At 41.9% G+C, this 24,734-nt stretch overlaps 1 protein-coding gene across 5 annotated transcripts in view; it reads right to left on the bottom strand.

Annotated features, from left to right (window-relative positions):
* The window catches only part of LOC122638387 (OVARIAN TUMOR DOMAIN-containing deubiquitinating enzyme 1-like), a 46,896-nt gene extending 22,544 nt beyond the window's left edge, over positions 1–24,352 (bottom strand). Inside the window, exons 1-2 of one of the 5 annotated variants that reach the window (XM_043831327.1) lie at positions 24,295–24,352; positions 20,532–20,773 (exon numbers count right to left, since the gene is read on the bottom strand). In XM_043831327.1, coding sequence (XP_043687262.1) covers positions 20,532–20,699 — 168 coding nt within the window. In that variant the 5' untranslated portion in view covers positions 20,700–20,773; positions 24,295–24,352. Of the gene's footprint in view, positions 1–20,531; positions 20,774–24,131; positions 24,268–24,294 lie in introns of those variants that run through there. The other 4 variants (XM_043831324.1, XM_043831326.1, XM_043831328.1 and 1 more) reach the window with 4 other exon arrangements.
* Between the last annotated feature and the right edge of the window lie 382 nt (positions 24,353–24,734).

Below are 24,734 nucleotides of genomic sequence, written 5' to 3'. Positions count from 1 at the left end.
TGAAGTTAAATACTATTATTAAATATTAACTGCCTAATCTATGTGTATTTAACTATTTATACATTAGGGTCGGCGACCATATGTCAATCAAGGGTGCAAGCCCAAAACACCAATTTGAATTCACATTTTTACAATTTTATGGTTTAAATGTGTTTATTAAGCTTAAATAAGGTTGTCCATGAAGTTTCAGGCCTAGATATGGCCAAATACCCCCCGAGATGGACCCCCGAAATATTGCAGAAAAAATGCAATATTTCGGTCATATTTTGCGATATTTCGGGTATCTCGGATATCTCGGTAGGCCCGAGATACCGAGATATCGCGAAATATTAAACCTTGCTCACAAGGTCACTGAGGATGAAGATTAGTAACAGTATCTTCCAAACCCATGTGAAGTGCAATGACCAACTATGTAGTTTGGTGATCGATGGAAGTAGTTGCACTAATGCCATCTCTGAAGACGTTTTTCATAAGTTGGGATTGCAGACAAAGCCACATCCAAATCCTTACAAGGTTGCATGGGTGAATAACACTAATCTCAAGAATAGTGATAAATGATTGCTTGCCTACTCTATTGGTGGATTCGTGGATATAGTACAGTGTGACGTCCTCCCTCTAAAGGTGGGTCATATTCTTCTTGATCGACCATGGCTCTTTTATAAAAAGGTACAACATTGTGGGTATGCGAATACCTTCTCTTTTAAGCAATATGTAGAGGACGTCTTCGTCCTCACGAAACCCATTGACTACTTCAATCTCGCAACCAAGGTAGAAATCTGGTGTAAATCGAGGCGGACCAGGCGGTAACCAAGAAACCAGTGGAAACCTCTCGATAGTTTACAACAGGTGAAAACTAGGTTGTCTTCAACCTATGTGTGGAATTCTATGAATACTGGCTTGATCAATGTGACCATAGCCGTGCTTTATTTATAATATGACAGAGAACATTCTAGAATAGGTACAAGGACATAATTACCCCTAGGACAATTTTACCCTTAAACCCATATTACAACACTCCCCCTCAAGTTGGTGCATACATATCAAACATGCCCAACTTGCTAATTATAGGAAAAAATAATTTAGGACTGATTCCTTTGGTAAGGATGTCAGCCAGCTGATCACTAGACTGAATAAATGGAATACAGATTAGCCCTTGTTCCAACTTCTCTTTGATGAAGTGCCGGTCAATCTCAACATGTTTGGTACGATCATGTTGAACCGGATTGTGCGCAATGCTGATTGCGGACTTGCTATCACAGTAGAGCCGCATAGGAAGATCAGCAAACATCCCCAAATCTAGAAGAAGGCCCTTGAGCCAAAGAAGTTCACAAATACCCTGGGCCATAGCTCGAAACTCAGCTTCAGCACTAGATCGAGCTACAACAGCTTGCTTTTTGCTTCTCCAAGTAGTTAGGTTTCCTCCAACGAATGTGCAATACCCGGATGTGGATTTCCTATCATCAGGACTGCCGGCCCAATCTGCATCAGTGTATGCTTCTATCCGGAGGTGGCTATGAGGAGAGAACAAGATTCCTTTTCCAGGAGATGACTTAAGGTAACAGAGAATTCTATATGCTGCTTCCAAGTGAGAAGAGTGAGGATCATGCATGTATTGACTGACAAGGCTTACAACAAATGTGATATCCGGCCGAGTATGTGAGAGGTAGATCAATCGGCCAACTAACTTGTGATAACTACCTTTGACCACCAGGTCACCGTCCTTACTCTTCAAATGTATGTTGGGCTCAAGGGGGGTATCTGCTGATTTACACCCAAGCATCCCTGTCTCTTGTAACAAATCCAAGGTATATTTCCTTTGAGAGAGAGAGATATGCCTTTAGCTGAATAGGCAACCTCAATCCCTAAGAAATACCTTAATCTACCCAATTCTTTGACTTAAAACTCAGTGCCCAAATAAGCCTTCAACTTCTGTATTTCTTGTGCATCACTGCCTGTGATCACTATGTCATCAACATAGACAATTAACATTGTCACTTATTGTCCTACCTTCTTCATAAACAATGTCTAATCAGCATTGCTCTGCTTGTACCCATAAGCAATCATAGCCTTATGGAACTGGTCAAACCAAGCCCTTGGTGATTTTCAAACCATACAGGGCCTTTTTCAGTTTACATACTTTACCCTGAGTTTTTGAAGAAGTAAAACCATGAGGTATCTCCATGTAAACATCTTCCTCCAGATCTCCATGCAAGAAGGCATTCTTCACATTAAGTTGTTGGAGTTCCCATCCTCGATTCACAGCACAAGAGATAATAACCCGTACAGTATTCATCTTTGCTATAGAAGCAAAGGTCTCTTAGTAGTTAATACCTTGGGTTTGAGTAAACCCTTTGGCAACAAGCCTCGCCTTTTATTTCCACTGAGCCATTAGCCTTGTGCTTCACTACAAAGACCCATTTGCAACCAACAGGTCTTTTTCTAGGTGGAGGACTCACCAAATCCCAGGTCTGATTTTTTTCAAGGGCATGCATCTCTTCATCATCACATCCTTCCATTTTTGTTCGGCTATAGCCTCCTGCCAGTTGTTAGGGATGGAAACAGAGGATAAAGAAGCTATGAAGGCATGAAAAGCAAGAGTTAGTGAGTTATATGACACAAAGTTGGAAATAGGGTGCAATGTACAACTCCTCTTTGATTTCCGAACAGCAATGGGTAAATCAAGACTGGCATCAAGAGGGGGCTTACTGGAAATCTGACTAGGAGCAAGACTTGGAGCAGGAGCAGATGTCGATTGAGTAGGATCAGTGGTGGTGGTCTCTTTGTATAGAGGGCCGTCCAGAGGAAAATCAATTCCCCAAGTGTACACAATTTTTTCTTGTTGCAGCAGTCCCACTTCTTGTTCTGGACTTGTAACTCCATCTTCGAATTCAACAGAGGTATCTTCTATAGTAGGTATCTCAATGTCTAGAGGGGCAATCAGCGGGACCTCTTCACCACTTATAATCTCCCCCTGCAGAGGTTCTGGCTGTTTAATGTAAGCCTCAGACTCCCGAAACACTACATCCATAGTGACAAACACTTTTCGGGTAGGAGAATGATAACATTTATGCCCCTTCTGGGTAGCAAAATAACCAAGAAATATGCATCGCAGTCCCTTGGAATCAAATTTGCCGTGTACATGATGATTCTTGGCAAACACGACACAGCCAAAGACTTTGGGAGACACAACAAAGGTTGATTTCCCACATAGCACATCCAAGGGGCAACGACCATCCAAAACACTGGAGGGAAGCCGATTGATAAGATATGTAGCTGTAAGGACAACATCACCCCAAAAACAAGGAGGAACAGCCATAGTGAACATAAGAGAACGAGCAACCTCCAAAAGATGTCGGTTCTTACGTTCAGCCACCTCATTTTGAGCGGGAGTGTCAATGCAAGAGGTTTGATGAATGATCCCATGGCTGTCCAAATATGACTGAAAGGCACCATCCATATACTCCTTCCCATTATCGGACCGGAGAATCTTGACCTTGGCATCAAACTGTGTCTCGACCATCTTATGAAATAAAGTGAAACATGTGAAGACGTCACTTTTACTATGCATCAAATATACCCAAGTCGTCCGGCTGAAACAATCAACGAAAGTGACAAACCATTGAATCCAGCGCTAGACACACAACGGGCAGGGCCCACACATCAGAATGTATCAAACCAAAAGGATGCAAGCTTCTATTGTCAGAAATTGGAAAAATGCTTCGAGTTTGCTTAGCCAAAGTGCAAGCATCAGAAGAAAAATTATGTTTATTACATCTCTTCACTAAACTAGGAAATAAATCTGACAAAACACCAAACGGTGGATGGCCCAAACGACAATGCCTTCAATTCAAAAAGTGCAGAATCAAAATCAAAAGATGCAGGCTGAGATGTCAAAGCTGCCCGGGAACCGTCAAGCACATACAGACCACCAACCACCATACCACATGCAATCGTACTGTCCGTTTCCAAGTCCTGAAATAAACAATGGGTTGGGAAAAATGTTACTTTGCAGTTCAAATCCTTAGTTATGCTACTAATGAAAAGCAAATTAGTAGTGAACTTCGGAACATGTAACACAGATGAAAGGGTAAGAGAGGAAGAACACTGTACAGATCCCTTTCCCTAGATAGGAGAAAGAGACCCATCAACAACACGAACCTTACTATGACCAAATAAAGGAAAATAAGTGGAATAAAAAGAGGAAGAACCGGTCATATGGTCGGTTGCCCCTGAGTCAGTTACCCAAGAATCAGGCATGACCGAGGAGCAAGTCCCACCAAATGAAATACCTGTGGAAGAAGGTGTATTGGGATTAGTAGGCAGAGACAGAGCCGAGGCAGCCATGGAAGGAGATATAGATGTCGAAGAAGACGTATCCAAACGAGTCACCATATCCCGTAAATTTTGCAAATCCGCCATAAACTGTGACAGAGAATGATCAAGTTGGTCCTCAGTAGTTGCCTGATGAGCACGGGTGTTATTGGATAGATTGGAACCACCTCTACCACGCCCGCAAGTGTCTGCAGGGCGACCATGAAGCTTCCAACAACGGTCCTTTGTATGCCATACCTTCCCACAATGATCGCATTTAATGGGAGGGCGATCACCAGATGATCGATCAGTACTAGCAGAATGGGAAGAGCCCCCACGGGAAGACTGTGAACTAGAAATAAGAGCCGATCACTCCTGAGTAACAGGGTGAACCATAGTTGTTCGTCGACTATCCTCGGCCGAAAGGATTGCATAGGCCTGTTCAAGAGTTGGGAGAGGTTCCCGATTCAAAATATTTGACCGGATATGATCAAACTCAATATTCAGCCCTGCCAAGAAATCAAAGACGCGTAAACCATCCTCCCACTTTCGGTAGGCCGTTGCATTAACATCAGTGGTGGCAGTGAAGGTGCTCAGAAAATCCAACTGTTGCCACATCGTACACATGGTATTGTAATTCTGAGAAAGTGTTAACTCCTGCTGTTTGGTAAAGTGAATTTTTTGACGGAGTTCATAGCATTGGGCAGCATTCCCAACCTGAGAATAAGTATCTTTGGCTGTCTTCCATATTTTTGCAGCCGAGTCAAGAAGAAGGTATCGCCCAGCAATGTCTTGGTCCATTGAATTAACCAGATACGACATGGGCAAGAAATTAAAATTCATCCAGCGACCTTGTGCAGAACCAGCCTCGGTAGGCCTAACCGTGGCACCCGTGATGTAGCCAGACAAGCCACGGGAACCAATTGCAAATAAACAGAATGAGACCACATAAGATAATTGCTTCCATTTAACTTGATGGTGTTCACAGAAAACGGAATAAAATCACGTTGCGACAAACCATTAGAACCAGAAGAAGCAGAGGTGATCTCCGAAGCGTCAGGCATGGTGGCTGGAAACAAATCGCAGAACTCAAAAAACAAGGCCTCTAAAAATAATTAAATCATACGGAGGGAAAAAGGACCCTCAGTGGGAGTCAACTCACCAAGGGTGGGAAAAAAATTAACGGCAAGGTGAGGGAGACCCTCTCGCGAGAAAGAAAGGAAGGCGAGAGGTGGGGGGGCTTGCAGTGGAGGCGGAAGAAGAGGGGAGGCCCTGGGAGGGCTGGCGGTGGTGGCGGAGGGCTGGCGGAAGGTGGAGGAGGCTGGCGGTGGTGGCTGGCCTTAGGGCAGAAACACGGAGAAGAGAGAGAGAGAGAAAAAAAAAAGGAAAAAAAATTCAATTCCCATATCCCCGGAATATTTTTTGCTCTAATGCCATGTGGAATTCCGTGAATACTGGCTTGATCAATGTGACCATAGCTGTGCTTTATTTATAATATGACAGAGAACATTCTAGAATAGATACAAGGACATAATTACCCCTAGGAATTTTACCCTTGAACCCATATTACAACACTATGTTCTCGAGACCCAAGGGTATCGCAAATCGCAAGAGATTAGCAAGCAGAACAAGAAAAAAAACATCATCAGGGTATCGCAAATTGCAACAGAAAGAGCAGTAGATCTCTGTTGGAGATTATTTAAACTGTCAAGGAGAAATCCAGAAATCTTCTTCTTCTTCGACCAGTAGAGCAGCAAACCCTTGGTAGATTCGATAGCAACAAAATCAAGCAGATTGCATAAACGATAGCGGTAGCAGACGATAGAGGTATCAGATTCAGACCAGATAAATCTTCAATCATCAAATCAGCAGAACATCTTTACTATCGCAGGTATGATTTTCATACAAATAAATCTTCATCAAAACCCTAGTTGTCTTCTTCCAACTAGGGTTTTAGAAATAGAAAGGGATAGCATAGGTGGTTGTACACCACAAACCAGAGAACCTTAGACGACTCTCAAACCAGATACTGGTTACAGCTCTGATACCATGTGACGGACAGGATCTGAAACCAGTTGTGTTATCTGTGCTTTATAAATAAAGAATATGTTAGTCACTTGCTTATTCATTGATTTTGCAAAGGAAGGATGGCACCATTTCTTGGGATCATTTAGTCTGTTGGACTTCTCCTTTAAACTTTCAGATCTGGTTGCCTTCTAGGGCTCTGTTAGTTTTGGACCTAGTGGGAAGATTCTATGGAGGTACATGATACGACATAGGAGATCCTATGGAGCAAATGGGAGGAAAGAAGCAGTCACAATTTTTTAATGAAACAAACCCTTAGTCTTATCAGGGAAGAAAGAAATCAATTGTTAAGGTTTGTGAGATGATAAGGGAAGAGCGGCATTTTGGGCGCAAATCAGGAGGTATTCAATGGCACAACATTTAATTTATGTGATGAGAGAATAGGAAGAAGTCAGGCATGAATGGAGACCTCCAGATACAGTAGTCACACTCAATTTTGATGGCAGCAGTTTGGATACGAGGCAATCTGACATTGAAGAATTGGAGGTGTGTTCGAAGATTTGGGATTGGTGAAAAAGCGGTTGGATACAAGTTCGGACTTCCATTTCAAGTTAGCGCATCTGATTCCAAAATCCAAAGCATTATGCAACCGTGAACATCTCATCCTCTTGGCATTCAAGTACTGCAAAATCCTTAGCAAATTCTCTAGCTCGTGAGAAGGTTGGGAGAGAGTATACTTATATAGGGTATTGGTAGTGTTAGTGGGAGTGATTCCGGGGCTTGAGTGATACTTCTGTATTACTTGTATATCTCTTGCTTCTTGTGCAGTTCTCTTGTGGTTCTTACCAAACATAATCAATTAATTTATCAAAAAAAAGGAAAAAAAGCCTGTGTTGTGCTGCTCACTCTTGCACATGGAAGCCTATGGCTGTAAACTAAGTAATGTCTACTTCTTACTTGATTTCAAATCATACTCTTTAACATTTCTTTCTTGCATCTAATCTTTAATCTTCTTATTTTCTTATTCTTTCTGCTTCTTTATCCTCTCCTTAAACTTGATTGTTGCTTCTTTATACTAATTATAGCTTCTTTTGGGAATCATGACCTTGCTATCTTCTTCTATAGATAAAAGGATACTTTTACTAGAAAGAAAAGAGAATATAGAAGTATAACAATTGATCATTAACACTTTCTTACAAAGACAAACCAATAAACCAAAAGAATAAACACAATTCTCACAGGCATATATCAAGCCAAAGCAGCCCCAAAAACCGCCATGGAGAAACAACCAACTCTCAAACTCCATGACAGAAAAATAGCATCCTGGAGAGATCTCGAAAAGCACCAATAGTACAAGGCCCCCAATGAGCCTTAACACCAAAAGCACATCAACATCTCACTGCTGAAGAACCAAATCCGACATGGATGCCAAATTTGAAGGGGCCCAACTACTGAAACCACCACCATCACCAAATCAAAACAGCCAAATTACAGAAACAGGAACAAAATCCTCCACCCACCATTAGATGATATTCATTGACAATCAGAAGACTCATCTCTCCTAATCTAGTGGCCCCAATATTTTTATCAGACACCACTAGATTTTTTTTGGGTGAATAGAAAATTCATTACCAAAGAGGAAAGAAACAAAAGAGCTACAACCCTCAAATAGGAGGGGAAAACAAACCAACAGCCTAAGCATCAAACAGAAGAGCCCATAGATTGAAGAGAGAGGGAAGGCCCCAGGAATCAACAATGAGCCTGTTCCTTGGGGTGTCATTACAAGAAGAGGGAGCAACCGAACTAAGTTTGGTTTTAATTTCAAAAGAGATGGAATCCCAAATCTGATTGAGGGATCGAGATTTGGAGGTCCATTTCCTAAGATTTCGCTCCATCCAAATATGATTGATCGCAGCACCAAAAGCCAGCTTTCCCGCCACATCACAAAGGGAAGAACCACCGAAAGTCATGTCAACCCAAATCCATTCTCTGTCAAAAGGAAGAATCCGATGGTTCCTTGGCCAGCATTTTGCAAGAATACCTTTCCAGATTGAGCTGGCAAAAGGGCAATCAAAGAAGAGGTGACTGGAATCCTCCATCCCACTCCAGTAGAGGCCACAGTTCGGGGGGACAGAGATGTGCCGGTGCCGAAGAAAGGACTGCGTTGGAAGGCAGTTGGTGAAAACTCTCCAGACCGTAAAGTAGTGCCGAGGAATGTGGTGTCTGAACCAAACAAGCTTCCTCCAAGGAACAAGAGGATGACGGGTCCGAATAAGATCCCAAGCAGCTTTGGAACTGAAGGAGCCCGTGGCTTTTGGAAGCCAGGTAACACAGTCTTCCATATGATGGGGCCTTCTTTGAATAGAGGGTAGGAGATTCCAGATAGTGGTAAGCACAAGGTTAGAGGTGTCAGGGGGATCCCAGCCGTTAACATCAATAATATCCGCCACCAAAGCATTTCTAGGAAGACCAGAGCCATAAATAGTTCTAGGACTGACTTGGTGAAGGAGAATTCCCATAGGCGCCAATGGTCCAACCATAAGGAAGTCGAATTCCCGTTACCAATGAGAGAGAGGATAGATCCAAGGACAATGGAGCGGGAATCCAGAATTTTGTGCCAAACCCAAGAAGAATCCGAAGAGGTGGAGACAGTCCAGATGGAATCCGAATGAAGGATCCCCGAATAGATCCAATCCACCCAAATACTTTTCTTCCTGGAGACAATCGTCCAAATCAACTTGATGATGCCTGCTGAATTGACCTCCTTTATTCTTCTAATACCCAAACCACCTTCCTGCAGAGGGAGACAGACTGAAGCCCAACTGGCCGGCCGGAGAAATCTAGGGGAATCAGAGCCTTTCCAAAAGGAAAGAAGACATAAGAGATTCCAAAGATTTGATGGTGCAATGAGGCAGCCCGTAGATTCCAGACCAATAGATATAGGAAGCTTGCAACACTGATATGATGAGGACCAGACGACCCGCATAAGATAGAAGCTTGCCCTTCCAGAGTTAAAGTCTTTTCCTGATAAGGTCCAACATGGGAGTGCAATGATGAGCTGACAGTCTGGCCGGAATTAGAGGAAGGCCCAAATATTTGACTGGGAGTTGACCAATAGGGAAACCGCAAATAGCCTTCAGAGCCACTTTATCCAAGTCAGATACCCCAGCCAAGAAGAGAAGGGACTTGGATGGATTGATCGGGAGACCCGATAAAGCTTGGAAGAGCTGCAAACAGTGCATAACAGACTCAAAGGAGCTAATGGAAGCCTTGGAGAAAATCATGAGATCATCAGCAAACGCTAAGTGAGATAGCTTGAGAGCTTTGCATTTGGGAATGGGGGTAATGAGCTGCTGATCAGTGCATAATTGGATCTCCCTAGAAAGAACTTCCAGAGCTAAGGTGAAAATGTAGTGGGAGAGGGGGCACCCTTGCCGAACACCCACAGAAGAAGTGAAGTAGCCAGCCGGGTTGCCATTAACAAGAACTGAGAATCTGGGCATGGAGATACAGCAATGGATCCAATGGATGAAGACCGGAGGGAATCCCATCTTAGCTAGCACCTTAGCAATGAAGTCCCACCTAAGAGAGTCAAAAGCTTTGTGAATATCAATCTTCATAAGAGCAGATGGGGGGTGGTTCTTTCTCTCAAAACCTCTAACTATCTCATTGCAAAGGAGAATGTTATCCGAGATACTCCTCCCAGGGATGAAAGCGGACTGATTTTAACTGACTAGGAGGTCCACCACTGTCTTGAGCCTGTAAGCAAGGATTTTTGCAATGAACTTGTAGATCAGGTTGCAAAGGGCAATGGGCCTGAAATCGGACATCACTGAAGCTCCCTCCTTCTAGGAATAAGACAAAGAAAGGTGTGATTTACCCCTTTAATCTGGCTAGGATTGAAAAAAAAGCTTTTGATGGCTTTGATAAGATCATCCTAAATAATGTCCCAAGTAGCTAAGAAGAACCCCATACTAAAACCATCCAGCCCGGGAGCCCGATTCAGCTTGAGGGAGTGTATAGCAGTGATAATTTCCTCCTCTGAAGGAATAGCACTAAGAGACTGAGTAAGCTCATTCAGCACAAATTTATTGAGCAGGTTGTTGGGAATCGGATCTGCAATATCGAGAGGACCAGAGAAAAGATCCTTGAAATAGTTCACAGCCAAGTCTTTGTTGTCTTTCACAGTTGTAACAGCAGTACCATCAGGAGCAACCAGTTGAGAGATGGAATTGGAATTGGATCTAGAATTCAAGGAGCGATGGAAGTAGGCTGAGTTGGAGTCCCCAAGTTCCAGCCACTTGATCCTGGCCTTCTGCCTTAGAAAACTTTCCTCTTGGGAGAGAAGAACAGAGAGCTAAAGGGAGGCTGCTTTTTCATCAGCAGCAAGTTGGGAGTTTAGGATGTCCGATTGGATTTGCTGTTGAATGGAGGCTAATTTATCTTTGCAGTCCTGAACATGCTGGGAGATATTGCCAAAAGTGTTAGAGTTCCAAACTTTGAGAGCAGTTTTCACATTCCTAAGCTTCCTAGCAAGAGCAATAAGGGGGGAGGAAAAGGCTTGAACAGGTTGATCCCAAGCTTCCTTGACAATGGTAAGAAAGGAGGAATGAGAGGTCCACATATCAAAAAATTTAAAAGGTTTGGGACCCTAGGAATTGTAAGGCTGAATTGAAAGAGAGATAGGGCTATGATCAGAAATTCCAGGGGTATCAAATGTAGCAAAGGAAGAAGGAAAGGAAGTAAGCCAATTATCATTGACAATTACTCGGTCAAGCTTACAATCTATCCGGGAGCTCCCAGCCCTTTTATTACTCCAGGAGAAACAAGGACCAGTCCAACGAAGATCATCCATACCCAAATCCTCGATACAGTCATTGAAAGCAGCCATAGCATCAAGGTCCAAAGAGTCACCACCTTGTTTTTCAAACCCAAATCTGATGACATTGAAATCTCCAGCAATTCCCCAAGGGTGAGGGCCTATAAGGCTGGCAGTGTTACGGAGATCATTCCACAAAGATGTCCTCTGTAAAGGGCAATTAGAAGCATAGATAACTGTGAGAAAAAAAGTGAATTGGTCTTGGCAATCCGAGAAGCTTAAGTGAATGTACTGAGCCGAAGAGGAGATCATGGATATCTTAATTTTTGAAGAGTCCCATAAAATCCATATACGACCATCAGGGTGATGGTTGTAGTTTGATAAGAAAGACCAGCCCTTTGCAATGGAATTGAGAATTCTGGCAGCATTGGGCTCTTTAACATGAGTTTCCAGCAAGCAACAAAAGGTGGAGTGATGAAGCCGAATACGATCTCTAACAGCAGCATGTTTACAAGGGGAATTGAGACCCCGAGTATTCCAAACAACTCCGTGATTCATGAGTTAGGAGAGGTGTTGCACCTGAGTCCCCTCAAGCCGGGACAAGATACTTCAAGACGAGGAGGAGCTGCGATGACGCCGGTTATAGGAGCAGGCAAGAGAATTCACTGCAGCAGGGTCCAAGGTAACAGGGGAGTTGCAGGTGTTTTTGGATGAAGGAAGCGGATCAGGTAAAAGAGAAGAAGGGGCCTTTTTGGGAGCCAAGGGATCCTCAACCCGAGAACCCGACCCACGTGGGACAGAAGTAGAGTTTAAAGGGTCTGAAGTGGGGGCCACAGGGGTTGAAGATTTCCAGGTTTTTTTTTTCTTTTGGGTTTTTGTTTTTTTTTGAGGAGGGCTTTTGTGGGAATTGGGTCGCAAGAGGAGGAGACAAGTGGGCTGAGGGTCCCACAGGAGTGGAAACAGAGGGATTAACAAGAAAAGGGGTAGTCTCGGGTTGAGTGTGGGAAAGGGGCATCATCGAGACATTCACAAGAGGAAATAAAAGAGAGATCTCCCGCAGGAGAACTCACAGGCTCCAGCGGAATGGCAGAGGGCAGTACAGACGAAGTCGTCGACAACTCCCGAGAGGGAGATGCAAGAACTCCAGAAGTGTCAGCCAGAGCTTCAGCCAGCGGCGATGCCATACGAGATCTACTTCGATGGACAGCAGAATCGAGAACCTTCTCGGGGCAAGGGACTTGGTCTGACTCCAAAGGAGCTTCGTCAGATAAAGCTGCAAATCGATTGTACCCTGAGGGTATAGCATGGCTACCCGCTGCCTTGTTGGGTTGCCGGAGCACGACTGAAAGGCCGGCAGTGAGTTCTGGAGTGAGTTCTACCTCTGGAATGGGAAGTGAGCCTTGGATGAACTTCAGTTAAAGTGATTCGATCTGTTGAGGGAGGATCAGGCTCGGTTGGAGAGCAGAGAGACGAGTCATGTCCAAACTTCTTACAGATCAAACATTGAGGTGGTTTCCAATCGTAATGGACTTCCTGTTCAAAGGAGAAGTCATTCCCTTCATTCACAGTGATGAAAGAGGGCAAAGGATCATCAGCAGTGACTTCCACACAAATACGAGCATACGCCAGCCTTAGTTTTCTCATTGTTCGCATATCAGAGAAAAGTGGTTTCCCCAACACTGAGCCCACAGAGCTGAGACCTTCAGTGCACCAATAGTGTAGAGGAAGGCCAGGAAAGGAAATCCAAAGGGGGATGGATGAGAGATCGACGCGCCGGAGTTGCAAATGACGGTTCCATTGCCGGAGAAAGATGGGTTTCTTTCCAACTTGCCAAGGGCCTCCGTCCAGAACACGAACCTTGTCAAGATCATTGGAAAACTTGAATATGAAGAAACCATTATCGAGAAGATAGGTGTCAACAGTACCACAGGTTCTCCACTGCTTGGAGAGTGACGCTTTTAGAATATGGAAAGGGGGGCGAGAGCCGAGGAAATGGCCCACTAAACAAGATTCCCAGAGCTTGGCCTCATCATCGAGAGTTTCAGGGGAACAGCAGGCAACCTTAGAAGATCCGACAACCGATGGAGCAACAAAGTGGAGTGGGAGACCTTCCGATGAGGGAGAAGGATTGGTGGATGAGTTGAAAAAAGAGTTCCATTTGGGTTGGGCAGGAGAGAGAGGAGACGGTGGGTTAGAATCAGAGGGGGAAACAGGAGAGGGACTGAAGGGGAGGAAGTCATCGAACCAGCAAGGAAGGGACCTCAGGTAACCGGAGATTCCCCAGACGAAAAACTGTTATCTGATTGTGATATGTTCATGTCATATCACTGACACGATTGGTCTTTTTGAGACACCACTTGATTATAGTTTCTTAATTCTTGATATATTTATTTATTCAATAATCAAAGATCAAATGCATCAAAATCCTTAGTAATAATATTATAAAATCAGATCTGAAACTAATTGGTCTTGATATATTTTCATAAGTAAAAGGATTTAATCAGTGTTTGCAAAGAGAACCTCATGGAAACAGGAAACTTAATACAGCTGAGCCAAACTGAACTCCTAAAAACAGAGACAGGTCCAACAATGTCCACATCTTCATTACCGAGAACCAAGATATGGACAAATCCATTGAAGATAGCACCTTAAGAATTCTTCGTAGAGAAGTCCCATCGGATAAGGGGATAAAAATTTTTCATCATACATATTCACTGGCAAAGCACTGTTTCCAAACTTCAAAGGTTTTTGAATTCCAATATTCCATTCTAACCAAACCCTCAAATTGACGGCTGGGGGCATAGTTCCCAATCCCAAATGATCTTCCTCTTTATGACCAATTGAACTGCACCCCAGCTCTAAAGCCTCTCACTAGACAAAACAGAGGTCTCCAGACAGACTAAAGTTGCAGAGCAGATCCTGAACTCCTTTAAGTAATAGCAGTGAAGAAGTGCATGGCTTAGAGCTTCCTCCATCTGATAGGATATGAAACACCAGCCCGCAATGCAGTAACCATCACCTTTCAAATTGTTAATGTGTGAGAATTTTCACATAAACAACAATCCACATAAATGAATTACTCCAGATACCTTTTACCCACACTCTCTTCCTAGTTTGTTATCAATAATTCTTTCTGTAAATAAAACCACATTTAATGGAGAAGATGGAGAGGAAGAAGATGAAGAAGAAGAGAAGTGGCTGTAATCCTTTGGGGAGAACTATCGAATGAAATTGTTCTCCCCTCTTCACCAATATTATTAATAATAGGGTAGAGCTAACACACAAGAGAAATTCCTAAACTGCCCCTGACTAACAACTTTCATCTCTAGTTACTGTTCATGTGAACAGTGCATGGTACTATTCAGGATACTGTTGGTGTAAATAGTGTATGGTACTGTTCACAACACTGTTCACGTGAACAGTAACCAAAGCACATTAACACTCCCCCTCAAGCTGGAGCATAGATGTTAATCATGCCCAGCTTGTTACAAATATAATCAATTCTCACCCTTCCCAAGGACTTAGTAAAAATATCAGCAAGTTGCTCCCCTGTACGAAGTACGAACATGTTGTGGAGCAATAAAACCTTCTTGTAGTTTCTCTCGAACAAAATGGCAATCAACCTCTATATGCTTCGTCCTCTCATGAAACACAGTATTGGAAGTTATATGGATAGCAGCTTGATTATCACACCACAGCTGTATAGGTAACTCCTTCGTAAATTTCAACTCCATCAACAACTACTTCATCCACATCAGCTCGCAAGTAACCTGTGCTATAGCCCGATATTCTGCCTCTGCACTAGATCTTGCTACTACTGGCTGTTTCTTGCTCTTCCAGGACACCAAATTTCCCCCCAAAAAGACACAATACCCAGTGGTAGACCTCCTATCCACAGGAGAACTAGCCCAATCAGCATCACAAAATTCCTCAACACGTCCATGACCATGATCAGTGTAGAGTAGACCACGACCTGGAGCTTTCTTGAGGTATCTCAAAATTCGAATCATAGCATCCCAATGTGACGTCCTAGGAGAGGACAGAAATTGACTTACTACACTAACCGGAAAGGCAATATCCGGTCAAGTCACCGTGAGATAATTTAATTTTCCAACAAGTCTTCTATATTTTTCCAGATCATCAAGAGCATCATCACAATCAGCTGTCAACTTCAAATTTGGGTCCATTAGAGTATCCAAAGGTTTAGACCCAAGCATACCTATTTCGGAAAGCAGGTCAAGTACATATTTCCTCTGGGAGAGAGAAATACCTTTACTAGACTGAGCTACCTCAACTCCAAGAAAGTACTTCAACTTACTAAGATCCTTGGTCTGAAATTTACACTGCAAATGTAACTTAAGCTGCTTAATGCCTTCAACATCATCACCAGTGATTACTATATCATCTACGTATACCACCAAAAATATCCTGCCAGCCTTGCCATGCGGGTAGAACACCGAATGATCACTGCCACACCGAGTCATCCAAATTCCAGAACAACATCTGAAAATCTCCCAAACCAGGCCCTGGGAGATTGTTTTAAACCATACAATGACTTCTTAAGTTTGCACACTAAACCAGACTCCCCCTGAGCAACAAACCCAGGAGGTTGCTCCATATAAACCTCCTCATGGAGATCACCATGAAGAAAAGCATTCTTCACGTCCAACTGAAAAAGAGGCCAATGACGGGATGCGGCAAGAGAGATCAAAAGACGAACAAATGCAAGCTTGGCAACAGGGGAAAAGGTATCAAGATAATCAACTCCATAAACCTGTGTATAACCTTTGGCAACTAAGCGTGCCTTCAAAGGAGCCAAAGAACCATCAGGGTTCACTTTAACCACATATACCCACTGACAACCAACAGCCGCCTTGCCAACAGGTAACGGTACCAAGTCCCAAGTGTGATTTTCAGCCAAGACAGCCAATTCCTCCTCCATAGCTTCCTCCAGCCAGAGTGGGATAACGCCTCTAAAACAGACTTAGGGGTAGGATAAGACTCAATAGTAGAGAGACAAGCAGTAAAGTTAGCAGATAAACCTGTATAAGAAACAAAATGAGACAAAGGATGTTGAGTACAACTATGAACACCCTTACAAAGAGCAATGGGAATATCAAGATCAGAAGAAGGAATACTTAATTGAGGACTAGGATCCGCAGGCGAAGTTGAAGTTGGAGGATCAGTAGAGACCGGGGGTGCTGTATCATCTCGAGGACGCCGAACAAATGTAAACCGAATAGGAGGACGGGCAGGCCGAACAGGAAGAGGCGGAGGTGAAGGAGACAGAGCAGCAGCCGGTTGACCATGCAAAATAGTACGTTGCACCACATATAAAGGAAGATCCTCATCCAACTCCGAGGAAACAAAAGATGTATCATCATAAGCAGTGGACTCAAAAAAGTTAACATCAGCAGAGATAAAATACTTTCGAAGAACTGGTGAATAACCTTTTTGAGTGCGTGAATAACCCAAGAAAATACATTTAATAGCCCGGGGATCTAATTGGACAGACCTAGACGATGGTCACGGATAAAGCAAACACACCCAAAAATTCTTGGTGGTAAAACAAAGAGAGGTTCAGTAGGAAATAAAAGAGAATGAGGAATCCCACCCTGTAACACAGAAGATGGCATACGATTTATAAGGAAACAGGCAGTCAAGATAGCATTAACCCAAAAGATTTTTGGTACTTTCATCTCAAAAAGAATTGAATGGGTCACTTCCATTAAATGTCTATTCTTCTGTTCAGCTACACCATTTTGTTGGGGTGTATCTGAACAAGAAGACTGGTGCAACATGCCACAGTCAGCCATAAAAAAATTAAATGGAGCAGAAAAATATTCAAGGGCATTATCACTACGTAAAACACAAATATTCTTAATAAACTGAGTCTGAATTTCAGTAACAAATGCACGAAAAATGGCAAACAGCTCAGAACGACTTCTCATTAAATAATCCAGGTAACTCTAGAATAGTCATCAACAAAATTAACAAAATATTTTAATCAGAAGTAACAGGGCAAGGCCCCCATATATCAGAATGCACTAAAGAAAAAGGGAACGCAGACCGTTTATTGACTCTAGGGGGATAACTCACACTGTGGAGCTTTCCAAATTGACATGACTCACACTCTAAACTAGAAAGGGAACTAAAACGAGGATCCAATTTTTGTAAACTCTGCAAAGACGGATGGCCCAACCGACAATGAACTTGGTATGGAGACAAAACACTGGAATAAGCAACTGAAGGAGAGTCTTCAAGATAATACAACCCCCCTTGCTCACGTCCCCTACCAAGCATCTTCTTCGTCATAAGATCTTAAAAAACACAGGAATCAGGATAAAAGGTCACTGAACAATTGTAGGCTTTAGTAATTTTACTAACAGAAAGCAGGTTACAAGGGAAGTCAGGTAAATGGAGAACAAAAGACAAGGACAAGGACTTAGTTGGGTTGACAGTACCCGTGCTAGTGACTTTGGCAAGGGAACCATCAGCCAATGTAACACTAGCCTCTGAAGACCGAAAGGAAGAAAAATTACCTGACACACCAGACATATGATCAGAAGTACCTGAATCAATGATCCAGGAACGAGAAGTAGAGAAACACGCAGTGGCATAACCTATCTGGGCAAAAGTAGTCGTGGAGGAAGATGTAGAAGGCCGAGAAATCTGAAACTGGGTGAATTGAGCATGATCCTCATCAGATAACCTTACCAACTTACCCTCAGAAGGTGTAGCAGGAGACTCGGTACCAGTTGCTGAATTAGCATACTGCTGTTGCGGTGGCTTCCCATGAAGTTTCCAACAAAGGCGTTGGATGTGTCCTGGTCGACCAAAGTTAATACAAGTCTTCACAGAACCAGAATTTTCACCACCATTACCACTACCACTGCCTCTTCCACCTCCATGGTCAGCTATACCACCACCACGGCCCCCATTACGTCCACCATTACCTCTTCCTTGACTAGAAGCAACAAGGGTAGAGCTCACACCAGGAGTAGCTGCTGGATCATGGGAACTATCACGAGAAACACGTAGAACGCGAGAAAAAGTTTCTACCAGTGAGGCAATTTTATGTCCTCCAAGAATAGTGGAGCGTACTGAGTCATATTCCAGGCCCAGTCCTCCCAAAAATCCTATGACCGCAAGTTGGTCACGTTGATCTTGCATTTGTTTCACATCCGAACTAATGGGTAGCAATGCATTTAACTCTTCAAACGTTCATTTATAATCGGCAAAATATTGGGTCAACGGACGTCCCTTCCTATCAGCACGATAGAACTCCTGTGACAGCTCATATACACGGGATAGATTATTCTGTCCAGACTACAAAACATGTAAGGAATCCCATAACTCCTTCACAGTATCTATGTGAGTCACTAAGTCAACAATCTATGAATCCATACTATTCAACATCTGTCCCAGAATGCGTGCATCTACAATTTCCCACTGTTCATCATCCTTTGGTTTGGCCTTTGTAAGATGTTTCTGTTGGCCACGACCAGTCAAAACAACCCACACAATTTTCTTCCATTGCTGGAAATTACTTACCCCTTCCAATCTCTTCTCTGTAATAGATTTGGAAGAGCCCGAAACAACCTCAGAGATAACACCTTTAGAATCTTCAGTTGGGTCACCCATCTCGATCAAGCAAACCGATGCAAAAATTCACCAACAACTAATAAAAATTGAGCAAAAGTGATGAACCAGCAAGCAAACACGATCACCAACAGCCAACGAAAAATTCAGAGATCGATTTTAGAACAAAAATCTATGCAATCTCAATATCCAGCAAGGATCGATTCAGGGAAAACCTTACAAAGAACCTTCAAACCACCAAAAAGAAGAACTGAAATCAAAAAATAATCACCTCCCAAAACCCTGAATCGATATCAAGCAATTACCACAAAATCGAGACTAGGTTCCTTTATATAATCATGAACCAGTCTCAGCAAACTCCACCAAAGCGCAGCTTAGGGTGCTGTAGTCCCTTCAAACTGTAGTCATGAAAACCTTCAAACGTGAAGCCTTCAAAACCGCAACACTGTCTTGATCAATTTGAGAGTAATCGAGTAGGTCCTAGGATGTAGAATCGACTCCTAAGATCCTAGCTTTGATACCATGTAAATAAAACCAAATTTAATGGAGAAGATGGAGAGGAAGAAGATGAAGAAGAAGAAGAGAAGTGGCTGTAATCCTTTGGGGAGAACTATCGAATGAAATTGTTCTCCCTTCTTCACCAATATTATTAATAATAGGGTAGAGCTCACACACAAGAGAAATTCCCAAACTACCCCTAACTAACAACTCTCATCTCTAGTTATTGTTCACGTGAACAGTATATGGTACTGTTCATGACACTGTTCATATGAATAGTGTGCGGTACTGTTCACAACCCTGTTCGCGTGAACAGTACTCAAAGCACATTAACACTTTCATTGATTAGTTTGTTATCAGTAATTGAAGCTGATTATGTCAATGATTACAGTACTAAACATAAGATTAATTTCAGAGGGCCTTTACATGAATGGGATTTTCTTAGGATGGAAGCTCTGTTGATGGAGCTAAACAGAAGTCATACTAATCCAGGCAAAGAAGATGGTCTGTTCCTGATCAGGATCTTGAAGCATCACAAATTTAATCAAAATATGATCTATTTTTTTTGTTTTCTTTACTTCTAGTCATACATAATTCATTCGGAACACTTATGAAGTATTCCCAGCCTGGCTGGTTGCCTTTAACAAAGATCGCTCTTCAAACCCTCTGTGTTGCCAATGGGTCACTATTATTAAGAGAAATCCATTTTCTCTTGCCCGATTTGCCTTGTTTGCCTTTGAAAGATGCTTTTTCAATCATCTTAAGATTTAGGCTTCACCTGAATCCTTTCCAAATATGTCTTGCTTGATCCTATTTGTTTTCCATCTTGATACAATTTCCCTATTACTTCATTTAGCTATTTCTTCCATTCCATCACTTTTTCTCTTAAGTTTGCAATTTGTCTCTATTGGGCATTACCTAAGTGATGCCTGAGAACCAGCTGGTCCTGCTTGCTTTATTTTTTTTTACATTTATAGCTTATTTGTGTTCTCTCTATAACCTGTGTCATATAAAGGGCCTTGTGATTTTATTCTTTCCTCTTCTCCTTTTCATGTAAATATTTCTTCATATACCAAAAGGTTATAACAATAAATAGAAAGAAAAAATCAATTATAAATTCATAATACATCAAGCAAAAGATAGTCTGATAGAAATCATAATTAATAAATGAAATATGAAATTAATCGATTAAAACACAAAGAACAGCAACAGTTACCACAAGCAAACAACACAGCAATATATAGGTGTTCCAAAAGGTGTCATCATTGGCACTTGCCTTGTCCCCAATAAATGGAATTTTCTCAGCTTCCTCAGCACGTATAGCAGTTTGTTGTTGCATGATATCATCATCTCTGAAGTTGGCCCAATCATCAACAGAATATGTTGGATTGGAAGTTACACAATCCGTATCCGCGTCCACAACAAGCTCCTCCTGAGGCTGCATTGTCTCTCAGATGGAAGATGGCAAAGCTTTTGCCCGCACGCTCTCTACGGCCAGGCAGGGACTGGGGATTCTATCTGCATGTAGTTGCATCAATAAGTTCCAGTAAAATATTCAAAATTTTCTCTTACAATAGCAATAGATGTAGCTCTTGTCTCCTACAATGCCATTGAACAAAAAAACCCCTCTACAATGAATCTATTCACAAATCACAACACAAATTGGCAATAGATGACTCTTGAAAATTGGCTCTCCTGCCTAATTCCTAATGTCATTGGAAGAGCAAGACTTTGACCACATTAATGGAATCTGTTAACTAACCATGTACAAAATTAATTTGCTATAACAACATTAATGCAGGCCCAGTTTAAATTTGAGTCCGATTTTAGTATTAGTTTTGGTTGGGGTTTTTGGGTTTTATTATTGTAGTGGACTGATATATAAAACCCAAAAGAGAGGTTTTAAGGGGGTGCACCAAAATTATTAATTTATTAGTGAGTCCCATGTCTAGAGTCCAAGTTTATCTTATAGCAATACAAGAGTCTGATTGTTAGTCATTTTTAGGCTAGTAAGAATTTTATTAATTTTGGTTGTTTATTTAGAGTAAGAGAGTAATAAGGAGTACTTATGAGAGTTGATTTAGGAATGTCTAAAGCTTATAAATTTGCAACCACCCCCTCCTACGATTTGGAATTTGTATGGATTGTTTTGGTTTGTTTGGTAACTTCGTTATTGGCTTATTCTCTCTCACCCTCCACGGTAGGAAGATTTTCCCCTTCTTTTGCTCCTCCTATTTCCCTCTTTGAACTGCTAAACCAATCGCCTTTATTCTTTCTCTTCTATCAGTTTGTTCAAACTTTACATACTAATTTTTAGGAAAGAGATATCTTCTTCTTCTTCTTCTTCTTCTTCTTCTTCTTCTTCTCTCTCTCTCTCTCTCTCTCTCTCTCTCTCTCTCTCAGTATTCTCTCTTTCAACCAACCTTTCTCTCTCCTCTTAACCACCTCATTAAATTCAATTAATTATATTATTTGTCTGATTATCATTCTGAAAACAATAATTATTCAGATATGATATCTGTTCTATTAAAATATGACCATCCGATCTGATTATTCTTTCTATTATTTATGATCCTTATATCAGAGATCAGATCTGACCCACATCTAGCCGTTAGATTGAAATGTATTACAATCCATGAGCGAACCCATTACTCACAGGTTGATCAGATCTACATCAATCTTACAGCACCTAACAGCCTTTGGATATTTTTAAAAAAGTAATAAACCTAGACTTAGTACACCAAACATGCAAGGTGGGGCTGGTGGGGTCTCTCTTGCAGCTGTTGGCATAGTGGGGTTTGGGGTAGGGGTGGCTGCCAATTTTGCTGGTTTTGAGCCTCTTGGCTTGTATTATTATTATTCTTCTTTCCTTAATTAATTCCTTCTTTTTCTTGTTGCCTATCAAAAAATAAAACAAATTCAACCAATACCAAAGGTATAAAAAGGCCGTACCCAGTGCACAAGGCTCCTGCGTTTAGCAGGGTCTGGAGAGGGTCAAATGTACGCAGCCTTATCCCTGTTTCCAGAGAGGCTGTTTCCAAGACTTGAACCCGTGACCAAGCGTTCAGCAAGTGAGCACTTGACCAACGCGCCAAGCACGATCTTCAACCAATACCCCAGGTATGGCACTGATAACTACCAAATATCCCTAATGAAACTTAAATGACCCAAATGGCCCTGGCAAATTAAAAATCAACAAAATAGCAATAAAAATACCATAACACCATCTCACAACCAAGAAATACCAGACTACTCGTACGACCTAATTTAATTAAACTTAAGCCCAAATGCCAAAAATAACCAAGTGGCACTCAGAAAATAAATCCTCCTTTCTACTTTAATAGGTCAAACTTGTGCTACATGTTTGGAAAGAGGCATTTATCATGTACCTTGAGACTCAATTGATCGCTCTCCAGCCACTTATTAGTTTATGAACAAGACGATTTTGAATAATTAGAATGTGGGAATTCAGGAATGATACTGTATGGTGCTAAGTGATTAGTGCCATGGATGCTCAAAGAAAGTAAATAGCAACCATTAACCATACCTCTTTCAGACTCTGATGTCTGGAAGACAATTTGGAAAAAGGATGGCTGCAGGTAAGCTATAAACTGAGGTTGACAACGGAAAACGTGTATTCCCCAAGATCATACTATTCTTGTGACAGGCCACATCCTTTACAGACCCTGTATCACAACTATCAGTGTTGAATAGCCACTAAACGAAAATAGAACGAGTATAATATTACTTCAACGTGGTGGTAGATTCTGCAATTTGAACTCATCTAATCTGAAGGCCTGTCAACAATTGGGAGGTTGACCAATCTGCTAGCCTTCAAGCAATCCTTGAAAGGCTGATTTGCATTGATGTCAAAGTATTAGGGGTAGGTAATGTTAGTGATATTTCTTCCTTCATCTTGGACCAAGGGAGAGGGGTAGGAGAGCTACCAAGGGTCTTTCTTAGGCTCATTACTAGATGCTAACTACAAGTTATCTCATGATCGAACAATAGCCAATTACAATTGAGATAGTTCACAAGAATCTAGTAATTGGAAGATAGGATACCTTTCTAAGGAGGATGGACTATGCCCATCAAGAGCATTCTGGTGAGTGGCCACTCAACACATGTTTCTATGCCCATTAATGTAGCCCCTAATTTCAAGAAATTACAGCATAATTTTCTTACTAAAGGAATTGATTTGAACATTAAATTCCAAGTCTTGTCAAGGAGACATGTGATCCATGTCACACCTATCAAAAATATGCTAGTGTCGTAAGACATTTTCAAAACCTGCAATTTCTTGAATATTCTTTTCAAGTGATTCAAACATCACTGAAATCTCTATCCCTGGATGAATCACCTAATAAACATTTACAATGAAAGCAAATCAATCACTGATTCAATGTATCACTCCCCCCCCCCCCCTTTATATAACTCATCCAATTCACTTCCACATATAAATACATACAACCCATGAAGTTCATCAAACACTAGCACTTGTCAGCCAAAATTCAGTTCCAAATCACCAGAGAAAGTCGCAATCAACAATTGGTTTTGCTACTCACGCACGCATCTAGATTCTTTAAAGCAATGACATCAGTCCATATTCTCTGTCTATCTTCCTGTGTTTGGTTCAGTCCCGAAAATGATGATGACATCCGAGTTTGAAAATAATGTGAATATAAAGAGTTTGGACTTACTGCAAAACTGTAAGACGCTGAAAATGTAAATAAACAAATCTTTGAAATTTTCATACAAGTTCCCAATGAACACAATTCAAACAGAACTGACTTATCTCCTTTCGCTTCCCTAATAAAGGGGGGTGGGGGGGGGGGGGAAGGAAGAACTGCAAAATAATCTAGAGATTTAACTTTACCTACTTCGATATCGTCTTCTATTGTCAGACTGATAGATTGTTCCCTCTGAGAAATTTTTAAGCCTTCAGGCAGATCTCGCGAGTTTGCAGTGTTTATCAGAAGCTCGATAAAAGGAATCGGAACATCGAACGCTACATTTTGATCTTTTCGGGCTAGCTTTACCGTTACATGGGCAACTGCGTAAAGTGCTTATATAGCGCTCCGAAACGTAACGTGCATAACGTTTGCACTCGGGGCCACAGGGATTAGAACAGAGAACAGGCCTGTCAATCGAAAACACATTCCCTTGTATAAAGGGTGTCAATCGAACAGTTTGGTCTAGTATGGTTTGGGTTGGGTTGAACTGGTCAGGCTGGTAATGGATCAAATTGAAATCAAACCATTATTAAGCCAAAATTCTGTTTCGATTGTTTTCAGTTTCAGCCCGATTTGGTTCGATTTTCTTCCGCACATGTCTACAACAACAGCAACAAACTCAACCTTATCCCAACTTAATGGGGTCGGCTACATGGATCCAAATACAACAAGGAAAATTGAGTTCTTAGAGAAATGTAAAATGAGGATTGCCAAATGAAAGATAGTTTGGATCTTGTTATACCAAA

The sequence above is a fragment of the Telopea speciosissima genome, chromosome 8 (assembly GCF_018873765.1).
Source record: "Telopea speciosissima isolate NSW1024214 ecotype Mountain lineage chromosome 8, Tspe_v1, whole genome shotgun sequence".
In the NCBI taxonomy this organism is placed as follows: Eukaryota; Viridiplantae; Streptophyta; class Magnoliopsida; order Proteales; family Proteaceae; genus Telopea; species Telopea speciosissima.
Note: the sequence above shows the minus strand (reverse complement) of the source record. Positions and strands in the feature narration are given on the sequence as shown.